General features: G+C 39.3%; 1 protein-coding gene across 2 annotated transcripts in view; it reads left to right on the forward strand.

The window, feature by feature from the left end:
• SLC25A37 (solute carrier family 25 member 37) overlaps positions 1 to 23,959 on the forward strand; it is a 95,444-nt gene extending 71,485 nt beyond the window's left edge. For both annotated transcript variants that reach the window (XM_078666581.1, XM_078666582.1), the window contains one exon: positions 15,823 to 23,959. In XM_078666581.1, the coding sequence (XP_078522707.1) occupies positions 15,823 to 16,343 (521 nt within the window). In that variant the 3' untranslated portion in view covers positions 16,344 to 23,959. The remainder of the gene's footprint in view (positions 1 to 15,822) is intronic.
• The last annotated feature ends 1,073 nt before the right edge of the window (positions 23,960 to 25,032 follow it).

Consider the following 25,032-nt stretch of genomic DNA (forward strand, 5'->3'; position numbering starts at 1 on the left):
TCACTGATGACAACATCCAGTGACTATGTTTCTGTAAAGTTAAAATATGTCTTACATATTGAAGAATGAGTGGATGTATAAGTGTCTGGACGAAGGATTTAGTAGGTGCATGACTGAATGTATGAGTGAGTGATTAAATGTGTCTCACTGAGTGCATGGGTTAGTGACTAAACTGTCTTAATTTGTGCATCATTATGTCTGTTGTTCTGTAAACTGCTGCATGTGTTGATCAGTAGCTATATGAGTAACTATATGGGTTATTGATTGATTGCCCAAGTATTTGTATGGGAGACTGAGTGTGTGTGTGGCTGGATGGGAGGTGTGTGACTCTGTACAGATCAATGTGTACTTGTATCAATGATTGTATAAGAGAGTAAGTATGTGTTAGTATATGGTTGAAAACGTAAGGTGCTCTATGTTTAACTGTATAGAGTAGAAAATGGAAGTGTGATTGATTCTTTACAGGACTGACTAGGTGTGTGAGTAACTCCATGGATGAGTGGCAGAGTGTGAGTGTCTGTATAGGTGTATGAGTGCATATGATTGTGTTGTAAACATGAGTGATTGTATGTATGAATGATTGTATGGGTGAATGAGTGAATGTGTGTGTAGACGTAGGAATCAGTGAGTACGTATGTAGTAACTAGTATTGGTGTGTCAATGGTTTCAAAAATTATACTCTGTTTTTAACACTGGGTGAAACAGAGGTTATATTAAAATGTGAGGAGATGCATTGTATTGTCACATGAATGATATCATCAGTGATGTGGTCATTGATGTCAAATGAGATGTCATCAGTGATGTCATCAGTGATGTCATTTGAGATGTCATCAGTGATGTCATCAGTGATGTCACTGACCATGTCATGAATGATGTAATATGTGACATCATCAGCAGTGGATTGCGGGTGCGCAATATATAGTTAGTGCAACTAACTATATATGGAATTTCAATGGTTTTGTGTGAGTAAAATAAGGTTTTTTAAATGCTAATTCCTAACTATATATGGTCTATAACCTATGGTTTTTTCAGTGAATTTTCAAGGTTTTGTAAATGCTAATTCCTAACTATATATGGTCTATAACCTATGGTTTTTTCAGTGAATTTTCAAGGTTTTGTAAATGCTAATTCCTAACTATATATGGTCTATAACCTATGGTTTTTTCAGTGAATTTCAATGGTTTTTTAATAGCAAATATCATAAGCTGTCGAATGTCAAGTACGTGGTAAGTGAAAACATTTTCGTGTTTATGCACACTGATCTGCTTTGATTGCTGCCCCCCACCCCTCATTTCTATTAGGAGTACTCTCTCTTTGCAGATAGTGAAGGGTAGTTAATGCAGCCCTTTCCCCCTTTGTAATCCGTCGTGCCTGCTTCTCTCTCCATTTGATTGATTGTTCTCTTTGGTTCATTCTCTATTTACAAACAAGCACAGAGTCGCAATACTCTGTTTAGTCTTTGCAGATAGCGAAAAATCGTGTAAAAAAACAAAAGGAATCGAGCAAAATCAGTAGGCCACTAATGGGATCTCTTTTGACCTCGCTAAAATAGAAACATTAGGAACAACCTGTTGAAAATAGCAATGCGTATGTATATAAGCGGCGTTCATTTGTGTTCACAGTACCCCTTGTTGATTGTTTCAATCGAGCATTGAATTGTTCGAAGTTAATTCTCTTAACGATCTTCTCTACCTGCAAACGAGGAAGAATAGGAATATTCTATCTCCCTTTGCAGATAGTGAAGGGTAGGTAACGCAAGCCTTTAACACGTCGTACCTATTTCATTCCTCATTGATTGATTGATTGTCCGAACATTGACTGTTTGGGAATTAGTTCTTTTTGGAGGTATTCCCTGTTTGCAAATAAACGTAGGAAAATCTTTGCAAGTAGTGAAAGGGTACGTAATGCGGACCGTTCTCCCCCGTTGTAATCTGTCATGCCTATCTACTCCCCACTGATTGATGCACCTTTTTCACCCGGACCATTTACTAGAGATACGTCATCTGGCCCGACCAGAGAGCACCCCTAGTGAAAAGGACATATGCAATAATAACGAAGTGATCACTGTATCCTGTTAACAGAAACTTTACCATGAAACAACCTGGAAAGAAAAAAATAGGAAAACGAAAATCAGTAGGCCACTGATGAACATGAACTTTTATTAAACAACGAACAAAGAAACGATAACATAACGTAATGATAAAACCTATTAATGTCCTAGAAACAAGAAAACGTTAAAATATGCCAGTGGTGAGAGACCAGAAAAACAGTAAGAGAAACCAAATCACCCCTCGCTGTCCCACCGCCTGCCACGCCAAAAAAATCGATAGACTAGGGAAAATGCAAGTCAGTAGAACATCCACCCCCACTCTGGAAACTTCCAAGGTGGGGCAGGGTTCCGGCTACGCCCAGCCGGGAGCAGCCCATATAAGGCAGGTTCTGCTGCCACGCCTCGGCCAGGAGATCCTAACGTAGGGTGTAGCCGGAGGAGAGGCCGAGACCAGCGGGACCCGGCCAGGGGATTGCCTTTACAACGCTGAACAGTTGCAGGGGGGGGGAATGTCTCCTCGACCCTCCCCTCTCTCTCCCAGTCCGGCCGCGGTGGCCCTTGAGAGTTGCAGGTAGTCCCGCCACATGCTCTTCCGGTCCGACCACCAACGGTCGGGGGGCCGAGGCCGACGGGATCCGGCTGCAGCCGATAAACCAAGAAACCCGTTCATGGGGCCAGAGCCAGGGGCGTCCGGCCGACATCCACCGGAAGCCCGGCCCGAAGACGGACGGGACACTTCTTTCTTTTATAATGGCTGCGACAACACTGGAGGGGGATGTCTTGCACATGCCTCCGACCCCCCCTCGTCCTCATCGCCTGGTCCGGCCATAACAAATCTCAAGCGAGACGCCGTGGGGTGCACTGGGAGGGAGAGACGGTGCGAACAGGCCTCTCCCGCCTCCCCAGGTGGAGGCTTCCCAGCTGCACCCTCAGCGCTCCAGGCGGTGGCATCCTAACAACTCCAGTGCTGCACAGTTTCGGAACGACCTAGATAACGGTTCTTCCACTGTGGCCATGCTGCAACGTCTCGCCCGGCAGGGTGGAGCCCGTCCGCTCATGTGACCCCGCGATCGCCGGTAGCTGCCGAACTCTCAAAATGGCGGTCGACCTGGCAAGAGCGGGCCCAACATAAAGAAATGGCCCGGTCACTGGTTGACTCCACCACCGTAGTCCTCCACGACCTTGAAGATTCTAGAGGAGCCGCGGGAGTCTCCGACCCCCGATGGGGAATGACTGCCATGATCGCCCGTGGAGTGACGAAACTGTATCCGCGGGACGTCGGCGCTCCCATGCTGGCGCCAGCCTCACTTTGAATTACTACAATCCTGCAGACCTCACTTCCGGTGAAAGCACAGTGTGACCCGGTAGGAAAAATTATTGCACCCCCTCCCCTTTTTGACTGATAGTTCAAACCACCGATCCTTTCCTTTGCCCTTTTAACGGAACTTTGGACTGCCTCCCCCTCTTTTACATTTTCTAGAGAAAACAAAACATTAACCACTACATTAGCATAGCAGTTGACACCAGAACTGTTTTCAAATTGAAAACCAACAACATCTTCAACAGAATCCTTTTTGTTTCTGCTGTGACCCTGCTACAGCACAGGCATTGTCCCCAGCAGTAATTCTGCAATGCCGGTAAGAATAGCTGTGGTGCCTACTGGACTCACTCACCCCCGCGGCGCCCCACGCCGTTATTTGCTGGGCGGCAACTTCCTAGACATCACTTTCGTGCCATCTAGATTTCAGCGCGTTCTGCTGCCTTGGAACTATTCGCACAACAGACCGCTACTGACAAGAATATTTCATTATTGGTGCTGTCAATTTCAATAAATCTATTGGATAATTAAAAAGAAATTGCCACGGTCTCTTCGTTGTTTAAATGTTTTTACTGTTTTTGTTTTGTTGTATATATTTATATGTTATTAAAGTTTTATATTCCTACTACTTTGTTGGAGTGCTATATATTTTTAATGTGACACATAATTGTAAAAACTTTGATGTACAAAGAGTCATTCCTGGAATCTTCCGCTTCAGGCTCGGTCCTCTCCCCAATCACAATACAGGATGGTTTTCAGATAGTAGGAACGCGTGTGCTGTGACGGATCACATCGGGTGTGGGCCTTGATCTACTATAACTCCTTTGAAGAGGGGTGATTCTTTACAGCTGGGGCCATAAACTACATCTGCAGGGCTAGCTGATAGCCTAGGACCGGCCTGGACATTCGGACACAGAGGAAGAGGAGTGTCAGAGGGTGCGGTAGTGAATAGGGCGAAAGGGAGGTGTCCGGCGGGCACAGAGTGTGATTCTCAGGGAAGAGCAGCGCAGATGGGGGAAGGTTTATTGCCCATGCATAAGACAGAGAGCGGTGGTGACCAGTGCCTGGGGGAGATGCTTACGAGGGTGAGGAGCCATGCTACGAATCGACAGCGTGCAGAGAGTGGGTCTGGTCAAGACATCTAAAATGGCTGCCGTGCACGACAAAAGTGTGGCATTTCAAAAAACTATACTGATATTGTTTAACAAAGATTTTGCCACCAGAGCAAAGAATGTTTGCTCTGGTGGCAAAATCTTTGTTAAACAATATCAGTATAGGCATTTGTTTTTTGTTGATTCATAATTTTGGCTCAGCCTTGCTGATTAAGAGCCCACCCAAAGTGTTCTTAGGGCATTTCAAAAAAGGCAAGATGGCGCAGACAATGTTTTTCAACACTTCCTCATTTCCTTCGAATCGAACGTTAACAGACGTTGGGGCATATTACCAAAGTTAAGCGATATTTATCGCTAACGATGCTTACCAACCAATTTTTTACCACTAAGCATCGTCAGAAATTATCGAAGATAAACCTTACTATTATCAAGGTTTATCGCAAATGCGATAATAAACGGCCGCAATGCATGAATATCGCTAAAAACTCAGCGATATTCATGCATTACCGAGCTAATACTCTTAGCCATGTTATCCACCTCCCATTGGATAACATGGCTAAGAACTGCTCAGGGCAGGTGTTACTTTTTGGAGATATTCGCGCTTAGCGCAAATATCTCCAAAAGTTGGTAATAGGAGATAGATATCTTGCATGTTGTAATGCAAGTTATTGTGGTATATGGAACTCATACCATAATCTCTCAGGAAAGCAGAAACTGATCCTTTTGGGACCGCCTAAAAAGGCCTAGGGGGTGAGGAGTACTCTACTTTGCCCCCTTTTCACGTTCCGAACTATTTTATTTTACTCTCTTCTGTAATTACACAAAATACCAGCGATAAGATGCATCGGAGACACACAGTGAGAGAAAGGAGGCCGGAGATGAAGAAGACATGTCAAATACACATTGGAGATAATATAGTGGCAGAAGGGAAGTAAATATGAGTAAACTTACCATGTAACATAAAAATGTTGCACTCTATACTATAAGTCTCATTTTATACTACAATCACTTCGCTACAACCTCATAAATTAAAAATAAAAATAAATAATGTCTCAAACAATTTTTGATTTCTAAATATAAATTTATTCTTCAGAATTTTCTAAATTTGAAACAACTACTAACATGTCCTCATCAGTAATTTCCTCTTCAATCATCTCATCTGGAATCTCCTCATTAAAAGTCTGCAATGATGATTCTTGTAACTCTATGGTCTCCAAACACTCGATAAATTCGCCATCAAGAGATTGATCAAAAAAATCATTCAAGTCATCTCCTCCTTCTGACAATATTTCATTATTGGTGCTGTCAATTCCAATCAATGTAGTGGAATCATTCAAGTCATCTCCTCGTGACAATATTTCATTATTGGTGCTCTCAATTTCAATCAATGTAGTGGAATCATTCAAGTCATCTCCTCCTTGTGACAATATTTCATTATTGGTGCTGTCCATTTCAATCAATCTAATGGAATCATACAAGCCATCTCCTCCTTGTGACAATATTTCATTATTGGTGCTCTCAATTTCAATCAATGTAGTGGAATCATTCAAGTCATCTCCTTGTGACAATATTTCATTATTGGTGCTCTCAATTTCAATCAATGTAGTGGACAATTCAAAAGAAATTGCCACGGTCTCTTCATTGTGAGCCATTTTATTTTGAAATTGCTTGCTGTAAATTGCAGAAAAAAATAATCACTTTCATTTATCGTTTTTAGTAATACATAATATAAAACTAACTTCATCAAGTATTTAGTATAACAGAAGGACAGCAAATAAATAACAGAAAACATTTTTCAAATTATCTTCAAGTGTACAACATAGTTCCCCTTACAAATTAACAACTCACCTTTTTAAAAGTAGCAGAAGTGTTAGTACTGTGTAAATCAAACACCAGAAATTCACCACCAAAAATTCCTCACAAATGTACCTCAGACAGTAGTATCACAAAATGGCTGTGGTTTCCTCTCATTTGACATATATACATAACCAATTAACTTTCATCACACACAAATACAAAACCAAAGTAACATTTTAATTGGTTCTAAATTTCAACACTTTCAAATGTGTTTTCCCCATGCAATTTTCCATAGGACATTTACATACGTCTACAGCCTGAATGGCTGAACGGAATTACACCAAACTTGGCAAAATGGTACATCAAACCTAAGAGGTCAGGAAGGATCTACTATGCCCCCTTATGGTCATTTCCCCCTTCGCTTTGGCCTCCTCTTGTCTCTCAATCCTACCGAGGGACAAGATGGCGGCCGCTACGGACTGTTTGGAATGTTGACAGACGCCGGAGAACCAATCAGCTTCGCAAAGCTCCGTAACGCGAAAAGTACGCGAAGCGGAGCGCTGTTACAGATATATATCTTTTTTTCAACGTTAATTTCTCAAAATCCACTGGAGCACATATATTGAGACCTAGCAAAGGCACATCGGGCTACCAGTCCCTAATATTTTGCCAAGTTTCGTGCAAATCCATTCAGCCGTTCGATTATTATTATTTTGGTTTTTTTTTGCCCCGCGGGGCCCTTTTAAAACCTCCACATCAAACCTAGGGGGTCAGCGAGGATCTACTATGCCCCCTTATAGTTATTTCCCCCTTTGTTTTGACCTCCTCTTGTCTCTCGATCCTACCGAGAGACAAGATGGCGGCCGCTACGGACTGTTTGGAATGTTGACAGACGCCGGAGAACCAATCAGCTTCGCTTCACAAAGCTCCGTTGCGCGAAAAGTCCGCGAACCAGAGCGCTAACCGGTCCGCTGTTACAGATATATATCTTTTTTTAAACGTTAATTTCTCAAAATCCACTGGAGCACATATATTGAGACCTACAAAAGGCACATCGGGCTACCAGTCCCTACAATTTTGCCAAGTTTCGTGCAAATCCATTCAGCCGTTCGGGCTAAAAGTGAGGCCAACCGCCCTATGGAAAACTCAATGTTAAAAACACGTTTTGGGACCCCCCTTTTTTCTCGGCCCCCACTGGACGAACCCCCCCCAAATTTTCAAGGGCTGCTCAGAAACAAAATGTGCCATTTTCCTGAAAATTTCAGCCGATTCCGTCCACAAACGCCAAAGTTATTAGACATAGAATTTTCAAAAAACCCATAGAGAAAAAATCCTAACTATATATACCTACTGGCGACCGCCAGTAGGTAATATATATATATATATATATATATATATATATATATATATATATATATATATATATATATATATATATAGATAGATAGATAGATAGATAGATAGATAGATATAGATATATATTACTTCAGATTCCTTCGTTTTCCCACGTATGGTACAAAAGTCACGGCACCACAGCAACAGAAAGTTTTCGATTCTTTATTCTTTTAAAACACCATGTGCAGATTGCAAGGAGAACGGCCTACGCGTTTCGACTATCACTAGTCTTCAACTGGACCATAGAGTTCTCTGTGTCTAGAAAGTTTATAGTGTACTATGTGTTGGTTCCCTCTTCAGTTTCCATGCTTTAAAAACAACTAGACCACCAACTATCAAAACTATAACATGGCTCATTTTGGTCGCCATTTTCCTAATAATCATTTCATCACTAATTTCTGTAAAGTACAAAACATAGTACAGAGTGCAAGAAATATGATTCAAGGAATACATGCTGGAATTAACAACTTTTCATGTCTCAATCAATTGCAGAGAATGTGTTATAATTTCCGTAAAGTACATTTTTTATAGATTTTTCCATGAGCAGCATAAATAGGATAACGTCCGAACTTATTTTGGAGATAGTTTTGTTGGTTAAAGTGCAAAAGTGTCAAGATCAAAAGTTCATTCCTCTATATATGTGTAAGTTTCTTGCATTCATAATCTCAGTACAGTACATATTTCTTAGTGAATGAATGAACAGCACAATTTAAGAGTTAGTTAACTTAGTCAACTATGGAGTTCCAAGGTTCATAATTCTATTAAACGGTACTGTGTGAATACGCCAAAAACATAACATTCATTCCTTCAATTGATAATTAAAATTCTTAACTTCAGGCCATTGTTCATATACCAAGTATGTTGTCCATAGTCATTATTCCTACCTCACTGGTCTTTTTCTTAGTCATGTGGGTTTCATTATCAATTTTTCGGGATATGATCTTGTATATCTTCTACTATGTTCCACAGATATGAACCCATTTTCAACTCCATCTTGTTGCATTTTCACAATGACCCCACAATGTCTCCTCTTATACTGTTCAGCTCCATTTATTTTCTCATTCTGGTTCTTATCCAACTGCTAACTCTTTTCTCCTTATTATCTTGATCTCTGATTGGTTGTTATTTATTGTATTCTATCTTAGGGCTTCTCTTTTGCAGGTATGTTCTATTTAAATCTTCTTCTTTGTTCTCTGATTGGGGTTTCATAGGTTCCAATGCAGATGATTTTCTAGGAAGTTGATCTCTCAGTGCTTCTGGTGGATCTTGTGTGAGAGGTTCATTTCTCAAGGTGTACATGTAACTCTGCATCTAAATTGTGTCCGTAAGGGGATTCTGTTCCCATCCCCAATATCATTCGGCGTTCCATCTTTCTTAATTTTAGTGTGCGGTCTCCTCCTCTTTCAGATTGTTTGGCGATTTTCAGCCCAGAGTATGTCAATTTTGTACAGTCCCCATGATGTTGTTCATTGAAATGTTTCGTCATTGGGTAATTTGGGTCATTGTTTTTTATCGCTCGCAAATGTTGGAGGATCCGCAGCTTTAGTTTATTGATGGTGCTTTCGACGTAGTCCTTTTTGCTTGGACAGCTGAGTCGATAGATTACATACTTGGATTCACAAGTGATGTGATCCAGGACCTTTTCAGTTTTCCCACTTTGCAGTCTGTACTCCTTGATGTTGCGTCCATACTCACAGGCCTTGCACTTTGCGCACTTCCAAAAGCCTGGAGTGTTTAGCCAAGTCGGTTTTTCTGGTTGCCTGATATCCAGATGACTTTGAGTTAGTATGTCTCTTAGGGACAAGGTCTTCCTGTAAGTTATACTTGGGACGGATGATAATTCTCCCTTTAAGGTTTCATCTAGTAAAAGGATTCCCTAGTTTCTTTTTATCACCTTCTTAAGTTCTCGACTTTGATTGTTAAAGTCCATAATGAGACGTACTTTATTTCGTGACTCATCCTTCTTTTCTCCATTGGTGGCTTCCTCGGTTTCCACTGTTGTCCCATGTTCCCTGCGTGGGATAAGGAGTTCTGATCTGTTTTTAAGGTGCATCCGGGATTTTGCTGATATTAATACTTCTAATGGGTATCCTCTTGTCAGGAAGCGACCAAACATTGCCTCAATTTCTATTTCCAGATCTTCTGTCTCAGAGCAATTTCTCTTCGCTCTCAACATCTCTCCGTATGGTATGCTCCATTTTAATTTGGCCGGATGGCCACTGTTGGCATGGAGGATACTGTTGCAGGAGGTGGGTTTGTGGAACATTTTTGTGCAAATTCTGTTATTGCAGATGTTGACTTCTACGTCCAGGTAGATCACCCTGATGTTACTGATGCTTGATGTGAATTTTAGGTTGTACCGATTGTTATCCATGGAATCTATGAAGGCCTGTAGCTCTGATTGGTCTCCGTCCCAAATGACGAACAAGTCGTCGATGTATCTCCACCAACATATTATTTTTCGGTGTTTCTTGTTTTCTTCTGTTAGCACCTTCTTCCCAGATAGCCATTAATAGATTTGCGTATGTGGGCGCAAACGATGTCCCCATCGCAGTCCCTTATCTTTGCAGGTACAGTTTCCCTTGGAATAGAAAGTTGTTGTGTCAGGCAATAGGCTAGCATCTGAATAAGCATTGATGAATGTTCCAAAAGGCACACTGGTCTTTCTTTAAGGAATGTTTGGACTGCCTCAATGCCGTCCTTATGTCTTATAGAAGTGTCAAGCGAAGAGCCATCTATGGTTGCCATTAGATATCCTGTGTCCCATTTTATGTTCTTCAATTTATTCAGGAAGTTCATGGTATCTCGTAGATACGATGGTAATCTCCTCACATAATTCATCAAAAAGATGTCTATGTACCTGGAGGGAGTTTCCAAAAGGGATCCAATCGAGCTTACTATAGGTCGGCCAGGTGGTTTGTTTGTTGATTTATGTACTTTTGGCAAAAAGTAAATTGTCGCCGTGATAGGATTTTCAGTCTTCAAGTACATGTATTCATTAAAATCGATTAGTCCCCTCTCTTTCCATCCTAGTAGGAGGCTATGGTATTCCTCCATCCATCGCTCGCTAGGATTCTCCATCATAGGTTCATAGTGCTCCATACAGCTCAGTTGTCTATTGGCCTCTTCTACATAGTCTGTGATGTTTTGAACCACAATATTGCCCCCTTTGTCTAAGGCTTTTATTATTATTGTTGGATCATTTCTCAGTTCCGTCATAGCCCTGTATTCATTGGGTGTGAGGTTCCATTCCTTCTTCCTTTTGATTCTGCTCTTGTTCGGATTTTGATTCTTGGCTGATTTCACAGCCATTTGCGTGATTTCCTCCACCACAATCTCCTGGAATAAATCAATTTTGTTACCCGTTTGTAATTGTGGGCAGAATCTTGACTGTTTTTTAATCCACTCTCACCTCCCCTGTTTGTGGCCAACCCTATTTGGTTGCAAAATTGTATGTCTGAGGCCATTGAGTCTTGGGGATCTTCAGTTTCGAATGATATTCCTTCACCCAGCAGGGTGAGTGTTTTTAAAGCTGGAAGTTCCTTTTGTAAAATTGGCAATTGTTCTATGTTTTCTCTCTGTTTATTTACCGGCGGACGTTTTTTCTCCGAAAAATATTTCTTCAATTTCACTTTTCTGCGGAACTTATATAGATCGATTTGTGCGTTTGGGTAGTCAATTTCTTTGTTAGGGCAGTAAGATAGGCCCCTGTTTAATAGTTTTAATTGCGATTCTGTCAAGATCTTATTTGAAATGTTGTGAACCAGATTGTTATTTATGCATACCTCTGTTTTCTGTAGGGCTATTTTTGTTTTCCTCTTCCTCTCTTTGGTTTTTCTTCTCCTGCCCCTCCTGGTGTTTTTGGCTGTCCCCTCCCCCACGCATTTGTTCTGCCTCTTCCTCGCTGCCGTGTTATCATTTGGGCTAGTTGCATTTCCGCCCGAAAATCCAACGGCATTGTGCTTGAGTCTTCGTCTGCAGAGCTCACCTCTTAGCTATCCACATTGTCTATATTTATTGCGGGGGTTCCTGCACATTTGTCCATCACCACCCTGCTTCTTAGGGTGTCGTATTTCCGGGCGAACGTATAGATACGCCCGTTGGCATAGTCTAATCTGTCTCTTGTAAATATATAATATGACTCGATCACATGTAAAGAGTTAGATCAACTAAAAATCCACAAATGTGACAGCCAAATAGATACAGCTTGATAATAAATAACTTAAAAAGCTGCCAACTTATCTAAAAGTGCTAAAACCTTAATAAATACTTATTTCATCATAAATACCTAATATCAAGTTTAGTGTGCAAATTATTTGATCATTTATTAGAAAATAAACTGAATTTCATTTTAGCCATCGAAATAATGAATTGTGCCCAAGTGGGCCCTGTGTCTATTCTGCATTATGTAAAAAGTGCTTGTGCAAGAAAACGTGCTGTCTTTAAAAAAAATATATGTATGTATATATATGTATGTATGTATATACGTGTATGTATAATGTTACTTATCCTGTAAGCATCTGTTCGTGGCATGTAGTAACCATCCCTTGGGGGGGACTTTATTGTGCTGGGAAAGACACTTAAGGTATACATAAGGTATTCAAATCTCTTCCCAACACCGTACCTAAGTTATCACATATATATGGTTAAAAGCTTCTGAAGAAAATATATTTGTGTGAACCCATTTATTTTTCCCTCTAAGACATTATTAACTATCACATGTAAACTTGGAGCCCTGGGAAATAAGACCTTCTAAGTTAGGGATGTGATACAGTGCACCAAAATCACCAAATCTTCGGGGAACTTGGCATGTCCCTCACCCATACACTAGTGTTGCAGACGAGCGAGTGAATATGTGAAGTTGCCTTCGAAATACTCATCTGAGCAAGAATGTTTGTGCCATGCATGTGTCTACAGTGAGATGTGGTTGCCCACATGACTTATTAATTTTCAAAGGATGAAACATGGCATCTATGGAAGTGAAGATCTGATGTGTTTTTATTGATTTATAAAGTTTTATATAGCTTGAACAAGATCCCAAAGGATATCAGAGCGCTTTACATTAGGATGGATGGATGGATGGATGGAAGGAAGAACATTAATGCAATATCTACGTCAAATAGGAGAAAAAACAAGAATGATCTCAGATTACAAGACAATTGCAACATAGATGGTTATGATAAACAGGTGTAAACCGGCAGCGAAGGGGGGCACAGAATGTGGTAAAGAAGAGTAGTATTAAATGATGGTACCATGGTAAGAGGCACAATGTCATCGAGCAGGAGAGCCTAGCCCACTTACAGTAGGAATGTATTCATAAGGAATCTTTTGATTTCCAGTTTGAACACAGTCGTTGAGGAGATTCTGCGTACTTCCTGTGCTAAAGAGTTCCATGTCTTTGGGGCAGCGCCAGAGAAGGCTCGGTGAGCAGTTCTCTTTCTGCTAAGGAGGAGTAATTTTAAGAGGAAAGTAGTGGCGCTTCTTGAGGCTTTTAGACCACAGGATAGTTCAATTTTTGCACAAAGTACCCAGGAGTATTGAAGTGAATGGCTTTGTACATCATAACGGCAATCTTTAACTGAATTTGTGCTTCGTAGGGGAGCCAATTAGAGATTTTAGGGCTAGGGATCTGTGCTCATTACGTTTGGTGCCTGTAACCAGTCTTGCCGCAGCATTCAATGATGCCCTTAGTGGAGCAAGGGTATATTTGGGAAGGCCACAGAGGGTAGCGCTGCCGTAATCTAGCCTCCGCAAGACAAGCGCTTGGACCACCTGCTTGAAATCATTAAATGGAAGGAAAGGTTTGATATTTCTGAGTGTCCTCATCAAGTGGTTTTCTCCCTAACATATATTACTGATATCATTTTTCATATTCAGGTGCTTGTCCATGGTGACTCCGAGAGATTTGGCAGAGTCTGATGAGAGGAATGCAGTTGAAAGCAGTGAGGTCACTCCTCCAAAGGTCTAGCTTGGGGATGTGGTTCGGAGGGGGGGGTGAGCAGGGATTCCATTTTAGAGGTGTTGAGCAGGAGATGGTTCTCAGTTAACCAGTTTTGAGTAGACGTTAGGGTAGTGTTGAGTGAGATGATGTTTTCTGAGGATGAAATTTTCAAATAGAGTTGCGTGCCGTCCGCATACATATGGAAAAGAATGCCTGTGGAGTTTAGTGAGTTAACTAATCGTCCCCAGAAAAGGTTGAAGAGTATAGGAGATAATGCAGATCTTTGGGGGACCTCCATGAGTACTGGAGAGGGCTGGGGGAGAGAGTGATTTGCCCTGGCCCTTTGAGATCTGTGGTGGAGGAAGGACGAGAATCATTGTAGCACCTGATCAGAAAAACCCATCCTGTTTTGCAGAATGGATAGTTTGTTGTCATGATAAACCGTGTTGAATGCGGAGGGAAAGGTCAAGGAGGATCAGGAGGCTGGATTAGTTTTGATCGAGCATTTTTAAAATGTCATGCATTACATGAGTGAGAGCCGATTCGGTGCTGTGCCCCTTCCGAAAGCTGGATTGATGCTGGTCTAGGAGTTGGTCGTTCTCTGTGAGCACTGAGTTGGGATTGTACGCATTTTTCTAGGAGTTTCGCTAGGGTGGGGATGTTGGAGATAGGTCGGAAGTTATTGAGATCAGCTTTAAAAAAAAATGTTTTGACTTAAACAAGAGCTGTGATGTATTTCATGGAGCAGCTGTGAGCTTTAATGACCAATGCTCCAGAGTACTTCCAAACTGAAAAATGTAAGGGCTCTTTTTTTTTTTAAAGACAAATGTGGTGATGATGCCTCAGTCAACACACTGAGCTGTCCCTTCAGCAAGACTATGAAGCGACAGCTCACATTATGATGAATGTGACATCACAGTGTCAATCTTCTTTTTAATTGCTTCCTGACTCTTTTGCATTAATGAGGTTTCAGGCTTGGATCTTCGTTGAGACTGGGATTATTTGACTTGGTAAAGAGCACGTGGTAGAGCCTGAGCGCAAATGGCATTTTGTATGCATGCGGTTCCTTTTTTTTTTTTTTTGTGCTGGGAATTTTTTCTACACTGTAATGTAGCCCTCTAGACTAGAGGAAGGAAGGTTTACGACTGACGGTTACAAATATCACAATTTTGAGTAGCACATATTTGCTAGACCCAAAGAAAAAAGTGGATACTTTATTTTTATATCTATATATAGCCTGCAATGTGCCACCTACTTGTTGCTAATAGTATACTTTTATGCCTAAATGTGTACATTGATATTTTGAAAATATCCAAATGTATAGTCTTTGATTTTCTCTGCTGTTTATGTTCCGCCTAGAGTCGACTAAGTATCTACCTTGTTATATGTTAAACAGCACATAATATTCACCACCATGACCTAGTTTATCTCTACAAATGCAATGTGGCTTTTCTGACGTTTTCATTAAACTTTGAACGTGGTCTTATGTTTTCAGAGTTTGGAAGGAACTCCAAATCCTCTGTTTTCTCGAGGAAACTCTAAATGCGGAGTGCATTCCTCCTGGTGAATTTCCTCCAACATAGATTAGTAAAGGAAATTCTACAGGGGGTTCTACTGTGTACTTGGTTTCCTCCGCAAATTGGAGAAATTTCAGGTTCCTCTAAATTCCTAATGCAATTAAATCGCTACCACTTATTTCCCAAGTAATGTCTGTATCCACTACATGTAATAGCTAGACCTTGAATTTAAAGTCGTATGCAAGTTGATATCTGAAATGTTAAAATAAGCAAAAATTGATTGTCTTAACCTGTAGTAAGTAAATGGAAGGATGGTTTCTTTTGAGGAGGGGTTTGACAGTCCAGTCTTCTACAAGGCAGCTGATAAAAATACAGCATTCCTGAACTTTTTCTGTTTGAAAGTTCACCCAGCAGACTCTACACTAGAAATAAATGTTAAATGCATGCATTAAGTGTGTTTTTTTTATTTTGTATAGTTTGCATGGAAATGATTATAAATGCAATAAAAGGTATTAAACGCTTGTAAAAATTTTTTAAGATTGACCAGACTAATTGTGTTTTTTCTCTGCAAGCAACTTTCTAATGCCTCTTTTTTTTTTTTTCTTTCACCCCCTATGTCTGTTTTGGTCATATCGTGGATTCAATCTTCTCCAACCCGGAATTATCACTGCATGCACAAATCCTGAATACAGTTGTAAAGCAGAGGATGCAGATGTTCAATTCTCCCTACAAGACTGTTATGAGCTGCATTCGGACTGTAAGCAGGACCGAAGGATTGGGCGCTTTTTATCGCAGTTATACTACCCAACTGACAATGAATATCCCCTTCCAGGCCATACACTTCATTACTTATGAATTTATGCAGGAGCAAATCAATCCAGATCGGCAGTACAACCCTCGGTCGCACATCCTGTCTGGTGCCATAGCTGGGGCTGTGTCTGCTGCGGCCACTACACCCCTTGACGTCTGCAAAACGCTGTTGAACACTCAGGAAAATATGGCATTGAGTTCAGTGAACATCAGTGGGCACCTTTCTGGAATGGTAAATGCCTTTCGTACAGTTTACACTCTTGGCGGTATTCCAGGATATTTCAAAGGTCTTCAAGCTAGGGTTATTTACCAGATGCCATCGACTGCGATTGCATGGTCTGTGTATGAGTTTTTTAAGTACTTTCTTACAAAGCACAAACTGGAGAAAAAAGCTTCATATTGAAGGGCTGACTGCAGACCTGGTATGGCCATGTTCTTCTCACATGTTTCCTTGATGTGATTTATGCATATCATATTTTTTTCCTTAGTGACCGTGTTAACATCTGCATTTTAGTGGCTATGCTGCCCTACAAGTCAGGACTCTGCCTCAAAGTGGTTGAAGTGGCTTAATACACAGGCTACTAAAAACAGTAAATGTATGGTCCTTTTGCCATTAACCTGGCTTGTACTGATACCTATGCTCCCATGGGGTGGTACTGCTATGGACATCGAGCACGAGCTTTTGCTTTGTAATTGAATGCAAATTATGACTTATTCCTATTTTAATTGGAGCAACCATATTTAGCCTATTTTCCGTGTGGCTGCGGTTGCTAAACGTAACTTTACACTAGTAGCAAAAGGATCAAGAAGAGACTTCTCTGAACATTCCCATATCGATGATGTTTGTTTAGAGGCTGAGAGAGATGCATGTTTGCTGGAATCAAGGGTTGTGTTTAGCCCCTTCAACATTCAAAGGGGGAAACTAGTGAACAAAATATAAACTTTTCCAAATTGATACTTATAATATAAAAATAGATGGATAATATTTATCCTTTATTTTATAGGTCGTTTTTTGTTTTCTGTGGTTTATTTCCAGCTGTACCTTGAAATGAGAGCTGTAGAAAAGGTCTGAATTCATGCCACTAAATGCACGACAGTATTTTTAGTGCCATAATGGCTGTAATCATGGAAATGAAAAAAAAATAACTTGTGACCAGTGAGTTTTTAGGAAAAAACAAAAAAGGTACATCTGTGGATTTTTATTTTTTACAAATGCTTTTATCCCATAGTGATTGCCGACACGTATTTATTTATTATTTTGAGACATGCCCCTTTTCCAAAGAGTATTAATTTCTGGTGCATTCCAAGAAAATCGATATAGCGAGAAATAGGACGATAAACTATTTTAAACTGTAGAAAATGTATATATTCAAACCTTCTCAACTGTACTTTAAAAGCAGGATTAAAATACGTGGCACTTGAGATTAATATATGATTGAAGAGTCTTTAAACATTGTTTTCTTAACCTGTGTTGTATGTCTTTTTTCATTTATGTGCTACCTCTTCTTTTTTTGTTGCAAGTACAATTTAGATTTTTATGAACAGTGAGTACAATTATTACGTTGGTAAACGCATATGCAATTTTCCCCTAATGGTCAAAAGCTTTTGTAACTCAGTAGTCCTGCATCATCCTAATAGAAGAGTGTCGTTTCACATCAATCACTTCTCAATTACTTCTGACCCATCAAGAGAGAAATAGGCTATCACGTAACATTTGAAAGTAAAATGATTGGGTTTCGCGGTGTCTGCTGTGAGGGTGGACGGATCCTGCAAAGGGGTGTTTGAAGGATGAGGTACGTTTGAGGAAAAGGCGACTAATTAACAAATGTGTTTTAAAATATGATTGTCTTTTCTGAGCCTCTAGTTTAATGTGTTTGCTTACTTTGTGGCTGTAAATATGTTTTCCAAGTTTGGAGACACCTTAGACCCTTCCATCTCCCAAAAAAGAAAACGTGCCTGACTCCTGAATAGTTTGGTGCGTTAAAGCCAATGCAAGTGTATTGTCTTTGTTCTGGTTCGGAGTTCAGTCGTGCAGCTTCACTTTCTTCTCTCTTTATATTCTTATGGGTGATTTTATTTGGTACATGTTGCCAAACATTTTTCCTAAGCTTTCTTTTGAGCCCCCCCCCTATACGAGTGCTTGAATCTCCCTTAAATTGGTACAAAGTTTCAGCTTCTTGGTAAACATGTAAAAAATCTAAAGAGACCTTGGTGTCCACAGAGGTGATGCGAATGTCTTCCTTTACTTGTGCATATTTGACACAGACCCTTTAAACCCCTTCCGCGCTGCGATTAAAAACTGGGAAGATGTCCATAGTTTATGGCATTACATTTTGGCGCTTTCCAGCTTACCTTTGAGAAACTTCCTGGCAAATGTGAGTGTTTTTTATTCAGCATCTGGTTTTTTTCTTCATTTTGTCAGCAATAGTACATAATGGAGAAACCAGAAAATCTGACCCAAGTGAAGCGCAGTGAAAAGTGATTGAGCAGAAATCTCTTTATAGTGTTTAATAAACCGCACGAGGAATCTAATGTGTATATATATTTTTTTAATAGATCAGCATTTTCTTCTTTAGGCTGTGTCTTCTCTTCTGGTTTATCTATGTCCGATAGTGTCTGTCTTAAACCCTTCCAAGTGCGTCACAGACCTCTGGACCTTGCATTTTCCAGCCTACAGTTGTTTGAAGCTTGATTTCTCACCAAAAGCAAAGCAGAAAATCTGCCTACTTGCTTTGTAGGAAACCCCTATGTACTCTAACACCCGACACTTTATCATTCTCTGCGTGTGGTTACCTTACCTCCTAGTCCGTACAGATTTTGTGTTGCTTGTAATGCATCATTTACTGCTTGCCCACCATGTACAGATTGCCCTCTTTCCTGCAGGCATGCCGCTCTGACCAGTTTGTTTTTTTGTGTCAAACTTTGTGAATCAAACCTTTCTTCTGCTCACCAAATTACTGGGTTGGGTCGTGTCCCCAGTACTCCTAGGATCTTTTTCAGTTTTTTTTTTATCCTGCCATAATTTCCTTTAAATCGGTTCTCATTTCACAGAAAAGAGGATTCAGTGGAGGATCCACTGCAGTGGATGGTGGGGAGAATCGGTAGGGGATAAGGAGAGGGAAATTATTCACTTCTAAATGCATCACGTTTTATAAAAAAAAACCTGCGTTTACTTGAGCGCAAATACAATTTTGTCCTCTTGATAATCGCATGGGAGGTAACACATAAATTCTTGTTTAGCTTAGGAACGTCAATACATGTTTAATTACCAATTTCTTTTTACCTCACTAATTGCTTCTTCCTACATTGAGATTGTGTAGGTAGGCAAAACTCTGAACCAAAATTATTGTGTTTTGATGATCAGGATAAAACAATTGTTTCAATATTTTGATACAGTTAGAAACCTTATTTTATCCTGAAACCACTGTCCACACTTGTTGACAGTAGTACACTCATTTAGTATTTTTATATAAATGAGCCAAAAGCTAGTGCTTTATGCGGAAGTTCTTATTTACCTAAAGCAAATTCATAATATGGGAAACTTGTTCAAAATAGTTTTTAAAATGCAGCCTCCACCCTTTGCAAGGTCTAATGATAGATACTGTCTGAATCGTGAATTTTGTTGCCTGTTTATTTCACAATGGATATTTGGTGTGCTTATAACTTTGGGATAGCTACTTGAGACTTCAGTTTACACTTTTGTTGCTTGCTAACATTTATACACAGCAAGAAAATAGGCGTTTCTAGGTAAACTAGTACGTGTAGCAGTTTCATCTAAATTCTGAAGAATCTAGTATATATTTCATAGCCTTCACTTAACATTTGCTGGAAATATCCTCTATCTGCACGCCTATTTATTAACAGTGACGTGATCTGTGATTTTCCTTTTTAAAGGAAGTAGATGCCTTAAAAAATATAATTCGAGGAGAGTGTTTAGCATGTTTTCTTTAGCACAAACTATGGAACTGAGAGGTAGACAGTCATTGAGGGCTGAAGAATGCGTATAATGAAATTAGGGTACCTGCTGGATTGAGTTGGAACAATGACGTTAAACCTCTGTGTCAATAGGTGAGTTTTGTTATGGGATTTGTAAAGTTAAAATGTCATTGTAACCAGTTTCTGGGGAACCCATGTTTCATTGCTTAATAACTTGTAGGAAGGTGTTCTTTCAGTTTTTTGTGTGAAATCAAAATTATTTTCAACAGATGTTTCACAGTGCTTACCTAGACTTGGTTGCTGATGTAACTTTTTTCTGTGTGCGGAAATATGAGCTGATGCCTAATTTTGCTTTTGCTGCTATGAATACATCTGTTACTATGCCTATCCTCAAAATAATTAGATGACCTGTCCTTTAAATGGTGTATGCACTGTTTTCTCATGAAGTGCATTTAAGTAGAAGCCAAAAAATGGTAATCTGTTTTAAAGTTACATATTGGTAGGATTTATTAACGTATCCAGATGACCACATGGAGTTTTAGATATCCCCAGTTGGAGTTACTAAAATGAAAGAACAGTTTTGTTGACAATTGGTTCTTCATCTTCTGTTCTTGCAGGTGTCAAGGCCACCTTGACCACTTACTTGAACTTTACCTAAATATATAAGCAAAACAACTTCGATTTTTCTTAAAGCATAAATATGTAACATTAATGTTGCACCAGCCATGTTTTCTTGTTGAATTTTGTGTTTACCTTCACGGTAGTCAAGACAAATTCTCTTGTTGACTGAGGATGTTGTTTCAGTGCTACAGCCAGTGAGATACAGGTATTTGCAGATGAGCTATGTATAGGGTTTTCTTGTTTGCATTTGTTTAAGAAGTGGTGATGCTTATGCTAACTGTGAAACACAACATTTTCGTTAGCTTTATTGACTGAACGTTCTGCTAATTCAGTATGTTTGCTAATTTATGACAGCGGAGGAGGTTAAGGTGCTATTGTCATTTCAAAATAATTGCAATTTTATTCAGGAATTTGCACCTTTAAATGTAATCTTCACAGAGTTTGTGTATGTTTGTTGGAGGGATAAGGCAGTTTGCAGGCTTGCATGATCAGCCAGTGCTCAATGTCAAAAGGATATTTCAAACACAGTTGTTGTGTTGTTTATATTGCTGTTACTGTGAATATGTTGCAGCCAAAACTGAATTTTACATATACCTGAACCCAGCTTTTATTGGTTAATTTGATCTACTCAGATAGTTGAGTGTTTTGCGGTGCACTTCTTTGAAGTAAGAATTCATTATCATTATGTTTTTCAGTGGGTCATATCACAGAGCACCTGTTCCTTATCAAAAGTTTGATGTTCTGTGCATCTCCATTGCTTTTCAGTCTTTCACCTACAGTGATAGCTACAGTTCTCTGTCCTCATAGAACATTTAAAGCAGATATGTTGTACGATTTTTGTGTGTACCTCCAACAGTTTGTTTAGTTTTCCTAGCAGTTTCCTATCACAGTTCAATGTCACTGACAAAATTCAGTTTAGCCTGTGCACCATGAACTAGCGTGTTAACAAGATGTTAATCCGTAATGGAGAATTCAGGTGCAACTGCGTCGGTTATTTGTTCTGAAATTCTGGTTTTCTGGTGTTGCAAGTTGTGATTTCCCAGTGTAGGAGAATGTAACTAATCTCTCTAGAGGCTAGATTGGTGCGCAGGAACACACAACTAGCCTTCTTTGTCATGGCCTACTTCCAGGCCGTGTGGGATCCATACAGTTAAAACAGATTTCCTATTGTTTTGTATTTTTCAGTCGTAGTGTTCATGGATAAAATTACTTGCTGAGACAATTGCATTTAGTCCTATCTTCCCTTAATGAAACTTCTAGTTTAATAGTAGCCTAATTATCTGCTACTGAAATAGCTTATTTTCTCTGTACTTCAAAGCTTTCTAGTTACTCCTCTTAACACATCACCGAGGAGCTCTGTATAGTTTCTGGGTTTCTTATTATAGTGATAGTTTTAGTCTCTCTTTGGATCTTTTTAGCTTCCAGAAATTGACCTGTGCCGTGAGCCTGTGCTTCAACTTTAGAATGACTGATTATTTTTATTCCCTTTCGGCTTATGGCTTCATTTGAATTCCAAGCTAACTGTGAATTGCTGCCATCTTGTGGTCAGGACCATGAACTTGCGAACATTTTTTAAATTTAATATTTAGCATATGTAACTTCATCCATGTTCAATTTTTCTTGTGTACCCGGTCAGGCTTTAGACACTACTCGCCTTACTACCTGTAAACTATATAATATTTCAAGATTCACATTTTCTGTCCTATCACCACATAGTTTATAGTTTACTAAATGAGGCACACAAGTGGATTTCAACAAACCAGTCATTGTTTTTGAAGAAGACTATATGGTCAATAGCTATTGGCTCATACTGCCTTACACTAGTTATGTCATCCAATCTTCTCATCTTGACTTTTCCATGTCATTTATATGTATTCGAAACGTTTGAATTTCATATTGTGCTTGTGTTTCCTCTCTTAGGCAGTGGGGGATAGATGTTAAATGCTTAGGATGACTTTGGATGTTTAGGAATAATTTAAAGTTTATTCTTTTTTTAAACAGGAGAGAGTTAATACTTGAATTCAGTTTAATTGGAACCATTAAAATACTTGTTTTTTTACAAGCATGTCTGAATCGGTTTTTCTATTATAGGAGGCTTTGGGCTTTCGAAGCTACTCTATTTAAAAAGATGTGTATGATATTTTATTCCAAGAGCTTTAATATTGTTTCAGTTTGACAGTCAATATTGGTAGTGAGAAGTTGTTGCTATTATGATTTATAGGATGACTCTTTGTAAAAGCACTCCAAAAGTCATCTGCCCATCTTCAACCCACACTAGGTTGTTATGATGGGTTTTTTCATTAGCCTTTAAATGTATATCCTTGTTTACTTGCAATATTTTTGAAACATTTGCTGTTGGGTTTAGCCTCACTATTTGAGAACTCTGTGAGAAAAGTTTTTTGGGGCAGGAATTATCACATTACTCTTACTCTGCAAATTAACTCATTACCTTTCACCTTTGCCCAGCTTCTCAGTTCTCAAATTGCCTGACCACAAAGCTGGTGCTGTTCATTTTTTTCCCAATCATTTGGATTTCTGGATGGCTCCCCTTTCAAAATGGTTTACTACAATAGTAATAGAAAACATGTTCTTTGCATTTCTTTCATTAGATAGATGAATATATACTCAGATTTATTTCCTCTGAGCTACCGTAGTGTATTTTTCAATGCCAACAGAACTTTCCACCTACATATTAATCTTATTGATAGAATTGAGTGCATTCACAGTACATTTGTTCATGAATAAGACTATTTAAATGTGTTGGATTCTGTAATCAAATCCAGATTTTGGTCCATTCTGCTCTGTAACAAACATGATCCCAAAGTTTGCACCTGCCTACACTGTGAGTGAGATGCCTGATGATAGTGTTAGAATTTGCTAGTGTGACGTTTGTTGTCACTAATCACCCCAGGTGCATTGCCACATATTTTATATTCCAGGGACGTGATGCTTTACCTAGCGAGTAGTTTAAAAAGAAATCTTAAGCATAATTAGATTTACAAAAGTGGGAATTTCTTAAACAGCCCGAGCAACTTAGTAACTTCAAGAACATATTTGTGTTACATATGGTTTGTTTTGTTAATCTCCCAAATAGCAGTAGATAATTGTCCTGTGATTCAAAGAAGTGATGTCAATAAAACCCAATAATGAAAAGTTGATTCTTTATAATAGCTTCCCTCCTCACCAGACCTTTATCTACCCTTATTGTCTGGCATCATGATTTCCTGCTATCACAAACTCGTTCTGCAAGCGCAATGAGCCCTCAGAACAAACTTCAAGAAAGAAACCTGAAAAGTTCCCTCCCCACACACAGGCCCAGTTCAAGTTTAAACGTAAAATACCAATTTTTCATTGCTCTTTATGCAGATTTACTGCAGATTATCAAAAACATACATCTGTATTCTTATTCCAGATTTCCCTGAATGTTCCTCTTAGTACTGAAAATTAACACTTCTGTGCCTTCCCCGTGTTATAAAAAAAATGCATTACGAGTTGCTATAAAGTACATACTTTTGGTGCCATCTAGGACCTTTGATAATAGAAAATCGGTTTGCTTTCAGTCTCTAGATTAATGATTTATCTGAACTCTTCGATGGCACTGTGTCTGTAATTCACAATGTGCCGTATTAATGTATGCATATTTACTCACACTCTGTCCCTTCCCATTTATCAATGGGTCCATGAGCCAGTTCCCAGGTGGTGCAATCCATTTATTTGTGACAAATGACTGCTAACATTTGAAATACTAACGCACACAATTGCGAACTGTGTTTTTATTGTTCTATACAATATCTCGTGGTTCTAGTGCTCTTTGCAATGTGCTCTATTTTTGGCATTTATGTTTAATTTACAAAAACATATTGATAGCTGTGTCCTATTCTCCTCCTTCCTTAACCCTTTATGTATCCCTTCACTTTCTTTTCTTCTACTTCCTAAAATCAGCCTACAGGAATGTTCAACTGAACCAGCGAAATTTCCTGAGAAATGTAAAATCTAATATCTGCAACAATACAAGATCTATGTTGAGCAGACAACAGTAAATGGAGTATATGGTTAATCACCCTCAATTTTCTGGTATTGGGGCCCTTTAGATGTGTTATTGAATTTTGTTTTTTTTAATCAAAATATCTGGCTCACCTATGACATGATTTCCCATAGGAGACACGTTGAAGTTTTCTCATCTCTTAATTGCTTTGTGGTTTATATAGTTTATTTTTTCTACCAAGCGGTGTTGGTTAATTTTCAGTTTGTGAAACACAAAGTATATTGCTGCTTTTATCTCTGCAGAAACGCACACTATTATTTTTATAACAGAATAAGAGATGGCGCTGTTATTTTACAAACGTTTTTAACAAATGTCTGCATTTCTAAATATAAATACTTGCTTTTATGAAATGTTATGATAAATTTTGAAGAATGATAAAGCCTTTATATATTTAATATTGCAGAAAGTTTGTTAATATGCTGCTACAGTTACGCACTGGAGCTGTGTTAAAATAAAGTATTTGTCAAATATTTCTTTGTTCGGTTTGTCA

The sequence above is a fragment of the Lissotriton helveticus genome, chromosome 11 (assembly GCF_964261635.1).
Source record: "Lissotriton helveticus chromosome 11, aLisHel1.1, whole genome shotgun sequence".
Lineage (NCBI taxonomy): Eukaryota > Metazoa > Chordata > Amphibia > Caudata > Salamandridae > Lissotriton > Lissotriton helveticus.